Source organism: Chinchilla lanigera, unplaced genomic scaffold, assembly GCF_000276665.1.
Source record: "Chinchilla lanigera isolate Chin_1 unplaced genomic scaffold, ChiLan1.0 scaffold00016, whole genome shotgun sequence".
Classification (NCBI taxonomy): Eukaryota; Metazoa; Chordata; class Mammalia; order Rodentia; family Chinchillidae; genus Chinchilla; species Chinchilla lanigera.
This window is the reverse complement of record NW_004955417.1, coordinates 27,374,890-27,383,160: the sequence shown is the minus strand read 5'-3', so window position 1 is coordinate 27,383,160 and position 8,271 is coordinate 27,374,890. Positions and strand designations below refer to the sequence as shown.

Here is an 8,271-nt window from a genome sequence, read left to right as displayed (position 1 = left end):
TCGGGAAGACGCGCGGGACCCAGGAGCCCGCGGCCGCGAGCGCGGCCTGTCAATCACAAGAGCCAGGGCAACGCGAGGACCCGGATGCGCGACTTCTCGCGCGCTCCCACGAGATGTGGCGGGGAGAAAAGGGGGCGGGGCGCATGCAGGCAGGCTGCGCTCCCGCGTGAGTTCGGGGCCCGGCGTGCCGCGGCTTTTCTCAGACGCCCCGCGTGGGCTTTTTTTTTTTTTTTCTTTTTTTAACCTTATTTTTCTTTGTTCGGCCCAAGTCTCTCGGGCAGAGTTGGTTCCTCCCATAGCCATTTACCTCGCACTTGTTTGTTTTTCCCCAAGACAAGGTCTCGCTATGTAGTTCAGGCTGGTCTTGGACTCACTGTGTAGCCCAGGCTGACCTCGAACTCCTGGCGATCTTCTTGCCTCAGCCTCCCAAGTACTGGGATTACACGCATGCGCCACCTCGTACAGCAGCTCGCACTTTTCAAATAAACGTTTGGCACCTGTTTTTGGCTTGTCTCGTCTAATTCTTTGCTCAAAGCAAGAAGAACCTGGAAGACTTCGGATTGGCAAGCCATTGCTAAAGAAACCATCCTGTAACAAAGGTGACACTTGCTAGACCCGGGGCAGGCGTGGCGGGCCAGGTGCAGGGCAGACACGCGTGGGATCTGCCGAGCTGGGCGTGTGAGTGTCCTTCTGTAACCCAGCTACTCGGGCTGAGGCAGGAGGATCGCAGGTTCAATTCAGCGAGATCCTGTCTCAGAATACACAAAATAAATAAAAAGGGCTGGGGATGCAGCTCAGTGCAAAGGATCCGGGTTCCAGCTCCAGTACCGCAAAACAAGACACAGAGGCAGTACAGAATGACGCACGTCCCACTGCCTAAGCGTAAAACCAGACCTGGGCGCGCACCCCGGGACTCGGCCGAGGGGTCACAGGGCAGGACGGGCGCTCAGATCTGTACTGTCAAGCTGCTGCCACCATCCCTGGTGTCCTCGGGACGTGCAGTGACGGGAGGACCGGGCAGCCGTGGCCGCAGCCCGCCTCCACTGGCCTCGGAGCGCGGGCGGCCTCCGCCCTCCCCAGCAAGGGGGTCTGGGTGCTGTCGCCTCCATGTTTGTTTTCCCGAGACGTTGGCTTCCCTGCTTCAGGAAGACACTGCCGGGTCCCCAAGCTGACAAAACTGCTTATCCGGGCTTCAAAAGGCCTTCCACACATTTGCAAGTCAGAAATTACCATTTCAATTCCCGCAAGTAACCGCTCAAAGACAAACACAGGAAAGGGATCTCTTATTTTCAACAGGAAGAATCTAGCCTCATCTGAAATTTCTATTACAGCCCACACCAGTTCTTTAACTCACACACGGGGCTGAACGCAGGGCCTCAGGCACCAAGCGCTCGCCTGAGTCACACCCTGACTGCAAAATACTGAGTCCCTTTGGGCCCAGCTCTCAGTGTGAAGCCTCAGGCTTGGGCTGAGCGAGGCAAGAGGGGCCCAGGCTCCGCCACCGAGCTGCGGCTGAACTCGGCCTTTGTGCTTTGAGAGGGTCTCGCCGTGTAGCCCAGGCTGGCCTTGAACTTGCAGCGATCCCCCTGCCTCAGCCTGGAGTGCTGGGATCACAGGTGTGCGCCAGCACTTCCTGGTGGTGGAGATCCTCTCTGGGGCTCCGGTTCAGCTAGAGGCGCTCACTCTTCTCCATGGCCCCTGCCACCCCCAGGGCCCTGGTTTGTGTTGGGGTCACCTCCGTGCTTCAGAAGCCCCAAACCGACCCCTCCGCCTGAGACGCTGCTGCCGCCCTGCATTCAGTGTCAGACTCAGAGCCAACCGCCTGCACCCCGTCCCGCAGATCTTAAGTAACGTCCCTGCCCTGCCCAAGACCCAACCCAGAGCCCCCGCCAAGGCCAGCTGGTGCCGGAACACCAGCACGAGGATGGGACACGGGTCCTGGAGTCCCAAGAAGCCCTGTGGGACGGAGCGGTGTCTGCCTCTGCCTCTGGCTTCTGGCGTCACCATCAGCACTGGGTAGTAGTGTCTGCAGTTGTTGTGAGGCACGCCTGTCAGCCCAGCACTCCCCAGGCTGAGGCAGGAGGATCACCATGAATCTGAGGCCTGCCTGGGCTACGTAATGAGTTCAAGGCCAGCCTGGACTACATAGTGAGACCCTATCTCAAAAAGCTAAAAAAAAAAAAAAGACAAAACTGTTTGGCACGAGGCCTGGCGCCCACAAGCCCTCTGTAAATGCAAGTGACAGCAGTGTAAATATGTAACGTTGTCCCACTCTCTGTATTTAGTAGGTGCTAGATACTGCAATGGATGTCTCTGGCCCCATTTTTTTTTTTTTTTTGTCTTTCTGAGACAGGGTCTCGCTATGCAGTTCAGGCTGGCCTTGAACTTTGTATCCCAGGCTGGCCTCAAACTCCCAGTGATCCTCCTGCCTCAGCCTCCCAAATGCTGGGATTACAGGCGTGTGCCACCATGCCCAGCCCGGCCCCCCTTTGTAAACCCTTTCTACGACGGCTATGGGGAAGGGGTGCCAGAGATTGAGAACAGGGAGCTTGTGCTCTACCATGAAACTACACTCCCAGCCCTCAGCACTTAAACAATTTTATGTAGTCAGGTGTGGTGGCACATGCCTATAATCTCAGCACTCAGGAGGCTGAGGCAGGAGGACTGCTGTAAATTTGAGGCCAGCCAGGGCTACACAGTCAGTTCAAGACCAGCCTGCAGTACAGAACGAGACCCTGTCTCAAAACACAAAAGTATGTGTCCAACCTGTAAAATATGGGGTGTAGGGGTGCAGCAGAGACCGCCAGGTTTGTGTAAGGCAACATGGCATGGAATTTGTTGTCCCTGGGAGCAGGCAGGCATGCAGAGAGCGATAAGCCTGTCTGCCCTAAACAAAGAGAAGTGTGTCCCTTTTACAGGGATGGAGAGAAGGCAGGAGACACTAGGCAGGAAGATGTGACTAAACATCTGCGGGCACAGTCCCTTGCACCTCAGTGAGCAGAGTCCTTGAAGCATCCAGTGTAAATTTTCGGGTCTCCCCAGATGTCCCCAGATGACCCAGAACGATAGGTCTGCTGTGAGTCCTATCTGCAAACTCCTTGTTCGGTCTCATCCCCCCACAACTTCCTGTGCTGGCCAGCCAGGCCCCTGCTGAGAGCAGCGCTTCCGCGGGCGGGTGGGCTGAGGGCTGGGAGAGTCAAGTCCGACTAGAATCTTACACAACCACGCTATCAAAACACACCCACACTGAAAACTGACTCTGTGGTCCTCCTTGGGCACGTGCAGTCACCAGGAACTGTCCTGCAGCGTGACCGCGACTCAGACATGGAGGGGCGCTCGCCCTGTGCAAGGCGGGGGCTTGAGTGCTGTCCTCGGGAGGGACAGCATGTGATCCCGCCACACTGGCCGGCAACACGGGGCAGAGGGCTCACGGCCCAGGGCTGACCGGCCACACCTCCGGCACATGGAGCTATGTACACGAAGATGGAAAACTCCACGAGGTGGGCTAGTGCTCGCCTGTGATCCCAGCACTCAGGAAGCTGAGGCAGGAGCATCGGCAGCCTGGACTAGGCAGAGAACCCACCTCAAAAACCAAAGCCCAAACCAAAGGTTTAAAGTCTGCCCCTCAGTCACACTGGCCAGTCTTGAGTCACATCCAGCGTGTTCTGAGCACTTTCTACTGCACGTGTTTGTAGCGACACTGCCCAGACCAGACCGCAGAGCGGCTGGCTTCTGCGTGGACCTCGCTGCAGTGGAGAACGGACCCGCGGCCTTTGTGGTGCCAGAGCGCCCCCTTGTGGTAAGACGCGGGACTGTGCCGCCCCAGGCTCCATCGGAGAAGGCCCAAGCAACACATAAAACCTGCGCGCTCGTTAGAACCGCTCCCAGAGCGTGCCTTACAGAGCTACCAGGTGGCAGTCTGCGGGCGAGAGGACGAAGTCTCACTCGTCACAGACCTGTCCGGTGAGTCATCCACACACCCGGAAGCTGCAGAAGCGAGAGCTGCACGGGATCGGAGCCCGGGCGCTCCCTGCCGGCCCTCTGGCTACTCCGGGCCGAGGCCCCCGGCAGCGCAGTCTCCCCTGCTCCACCGCGGCTCAGCCGCCTCTCGGCTCCACCCGCGCCGTCCCGCTCCGGGGCTCCTCCTACCAACTGCTGGCCGCTCGCTCGCTCAGCAGAGGTGACGCATCGCGGGAGCGGCCGTCCCGAGAGGGCACGTGACCTCCATCACCCCGACACGGCGGGGAGCGGCCTCTGCTCCCCGCGTGGGCCATGTGGCCGTCCCCACCGAGGAGAAGATGCTCCCAGCCCGGAAGTCGCCGCCCAGTCTGGGCCCGAAGGAGGAACGGTCCCTAGGGAGGCCACAGCAAGCCCCACTTCTCCGCGTCTGCTCATCCCCGAGGCGCTGCGCCCCACGAAGACTCGGAGACACCCCCCAACAAGGCGCCGAGACACAGCCGGGCCGCGGCGAGCCTTCCCTTCCTACGTCGTCGGGCCGCCCCGCTGCTCCTGTCTCCCCGTCTTCGGCAGCAGAGCTCACCAGCGCCAGGAGGCTTCTGACCTCGATGGCCCCAAGGTTGTACTTCGACCCTTCCCCTCCGGAGGCCCTGGGCTTCAGATCAGAAAATACGCACCAGGTAGAGCCACTGCAGAGCAAAACGGGCCCTGCTGAGAAAGCGGATTGCAAAGAAAGAAAAGAAAGGCAGGCAGGCATGTTGCACTCAGGTGTCAACGCGAAGGAGCTAACACCAGCTCTAGGAAACGAAGCCCATGCAAGTCCACACTGCTGAAACAGGTGCGCCCCAAGCCGGAGACCAGCCGTCAGCTCGCAAAGCTCTCCCTGCTTCCCCCGAGCGGCCTTCCCTAAGGCGGGCGAGGCGTCCTCGGGAAGCCGTCAGGAACACTTGCCGATGTAGCGTTTAACCTGGTGCACACGAAGGCAGCCAAGACAGCCAGCGAAGACCCTCACATCTCGCTGCGTTTCAAACGTTCTATTCACAGCCTTCGGGACACGACCCGTGAGCGGAGAGAAGGTTCCGGCACCAAAGTCCGCGCTGGGCCGGGCCTTCGCCACACAGCGGCTGCAGCAGGCAGGGCAGAGCCGGCACCGGGCCCAGGATCCACCCGCAGCCCCTGGGCACGCCTTGCCTGTCACGGAGGACCCGGGCCGGCCCGACCATCTGGCCCTGCACGTTTCTCTGCAGTCTCCTAGGCGCTGGACGAAGGTCAAGGCTGCGTCCAGCTCCCGCAGCGCCTGACACGCGGTGGGTGGGAAACAGGAAGAAGTCAGAAATCTCAGGTTCAGGTTCTGACTCTCAATTTGTGGCTTTACTTAAATTTCTTGAACCAACACAAGCCACGGGGGGACAACCAGTCCCCTCTTATCAAGGACACCCTGCGGGAGGCTGAGGCAGCGGATGGGAGTGGTGGCTAGAAGTTTAGGACCTCAAAATTATGAGTTCCATTCTAGGAGAACCAGGAAGCCCCCGGAAGGGCAGGTAAGCTGGACACTGCGGCCCTGACAGGAGCCTCCGTCGTGGAAGGAAGCTGCAGTGTCAGAGCCCCCTCACTCGGAGCCACAGCACCCTTTCCTACCTGCAGCGCGCCAGCGTGGGTGCCGAAATTCCCGGGGGAAGAGACCTCACGCGCCCAGTCCGTGGGCCAGGCTGGCACTGGGCACCAAGCGAGTCCTCCCCGTGCACAAAGGCAGCCAGGTCCGGCCCCGGGAGCACAAGGACCACCTGAGGCTGCACACACAGGGCGCGGTCCCTGCCCGCGCCCATGGGGAGGCAGCCACGGTCTGAGTGCGACCTTCCCGGCAGCCTCCGCGAGCCTGCGGGTGTTCGCTGGCACGCGCACCGCAGGACAGAGACAGCCCATCTTACAGACACCACCGCTGAAGAACACCTGCGGGAACGCCAGCGCCCGCCATCCTCAGCTTCCTCTCGTGCACAGAAATTGGAAGACCACATTTCAAACGTCTAGAATTTAGGATTCTGGCAGCAGCCTGGGGGTGGCAGACCCTCCGACCCTACAAACTCCACACACACGATCTCTCAGGGGCCAGAACACACGGGGGTGTGGGCCGGGCAAACCACAGCAGAGGCGACCACAAGCAGGCAGCCGGGCAAAGGGCAGCGCGGGGCGGCCACACAGGCTCCCATGGGCACTCCACGCAAAACAGCACGGGAGGGACGTGCGGGGCCTGCTTCAAATAAAGCAGCCTGTGTGGGGACACTGCAGAGCAGGGCAAGGACTGGAAGAACGCGAGGAGCTGGGAAGCTGGGCATGACCCACCTCTGCTTCAAAGACCTGTTTGATGTTAGTAACTGCTTACGAAGTAACAAAACTCCACAGCCGAAAGGGTTCTGGAGGCTGATTTTCCAAACGGAAGGGAACAGTTCCGAGACACCCTGAGAGGAGACGGACCGTCCTCCCCGTGCACGGTGGCTCTGAACACCAGGCTAGGACGCGACTCTGAGCCACGCTGCCGAGCATGGAAGGCCAGCAGCGCCTCTGCTTCCAGACTGTCCCCAATGACGGCAATGCTGGAACGAAGCTTTTATGACCATCGCTCTCAAGCGGGAAGCGTGTGAAAGACTCAGACAAAACACACGACTGCGCTGCACAGTGTCGCTAACTTTATTCGAGGTTAGCAGCCATGGATATTTTCCTAGCAACTTTATTCGAAGTCGGCCCTCGGGCTTCCTCCCTGGGGAGAACCACTGCTGTACACACCCCGGACACTGGAAAGTAATCTTCGCCTCCGCGGCGACCCGCATTTGGCACAATGACATCACACGCGAGTCAGACGCGGACGTCTCAGCGAAGGCTGTGCCAATCCAGAAGCAGCGCGGCGTGCCGGCTGTGACGCGCTCGCACTGCTCGCCCCGGAGCCGTCACCTCCGAGTCACACGCACCACACGGCTCTGCGGCGCCGGTTCATTCTCTCCTGTGGGCGCGGACTGTGCTCACAGCGCACAGCGGAGCGTTCACAAGCACAGGCCCAGGGGCGGCACACCTCTGGAGCACGTCCGGAACTACTGAAGGTTACGTCCCGCCTCCAGGGAGCGGGCGGTGTGAGCGTGCGCCCGCCCGCGTCCAGGGGCCGAGGGCGCCGCGGTGACCACAGGAATGAGCGCATACCACAGTACCAAGAGAACAAGACCTGCTCTTTAAATAAACTACTCTGTTCATAAATAAACTCTGATTGTTTTAGTGCACATTTACAGACCTGATCAATAAAAAGAAACAATATATATATATTTTCCCTTAAAAAGAAAACACTGAGACACGGAGCACTATGGAAGAACTCGCCCAGGGAGGGGGAGGAGCAAGCAAGAGTTGAAAGTACACGGTATGCAGCCCGGCACACACCCGCACACGACAGGGCTGTCCAGTGGGCAGCGCGCTTTACTTGAACTCCAGCAGGTTGCAGTCGATCTTGTAGTACACGTAGGGGTAGTACTCCTGCTGGCTCAGGTTGAGGCCGGGAATGTCCATCGGGGCCTGCGGAACAAGCGGGGACACAGCTATGCGCCACAGCCCTGGGGCGGGCGCGCTGCCCTCATCTTCGCGCGGCGCTCGGCACCAGGCCTCCGCCCCTCGGTGCCAGGCCGCCTTCCCTGGGGCCAGCTCTGCGGCCCCTGGGCACGGAGCCGACTCGCCCGCCATGCTTCCTGTGCAGACCTCGGAACCTTCCGTTGTACATCTCGGGCTTATGGTACTGGGCTTGTGACGTTCAAGCCTTTCAAAACACACAGAAAGAAGCCAGTGCCGTTTTTAAAGACAGCTCTGCTACACGCATGTTGTAATAATGTACATGCATCAAACAGATAGGCTCATTTTTTCTGCATTTCTTTTGCTTGCATCTATGAAGAAAAATCAATTTTTTTAGGATTCTAATTGATGCCCCTGTGAGATTGTAGTGTCTGAAAGGGAAAAAAAATCAGCAAGACGTGGAAAATCAAATACATAAAAGCCCACAAGGTTAAAAACAGCAATTTTAAAGTACATATGCTTATGGCTTGTTTAAAAGCAAGCACTGTACGGGCTGAGATACAGCTCGGCGGAACAAGCGCCTGCCTGGGCAGCACAAGGTCCTGAGTTCGACTCCAGGTACCAAAAAAGAAATGAAGCCTCTTTGGAGAAACGACTGTGCCCTTGAAGATGCTGGCGGTCTCGGACTTGCTCTTGCGGATAAGGCGCTGCTCCTTCTCCCGCTGCGTCTCCGCCCCACGGCTCGGGGCCTCGGCCTCCACCGCTGCGGAG

At 59.1% G+C, this 8,271-nt stretch overlaps 1 protein-coding gene across 2 annotated transcripts in view; it reads right to left on the bottom strand.

Annotated features, from left to right (window-relative positions):
- Window positions 1-6,619: 6,619 nt before the first annotated feature.
- Window positions 6,620-8,271, bottom strand: part of Atp6v1c1 (ATPase, H+ transporting, lysosomal 42kDa, V1 subunit C1) — a gene marked incomplete in the record, with an annotated part of 35,626 nt that continues 33,974 nt past the window's right edge. For both annotated transcript variants that reach the window (XM_013512778.1, XM_013512779.1), the window contains 1 exon segment: window positions 6,620-7,509. In XM_013512778.1, coding sequence (XP_013368232.1) covers window positions 7,414-7,509 — 96 coding nt within the window.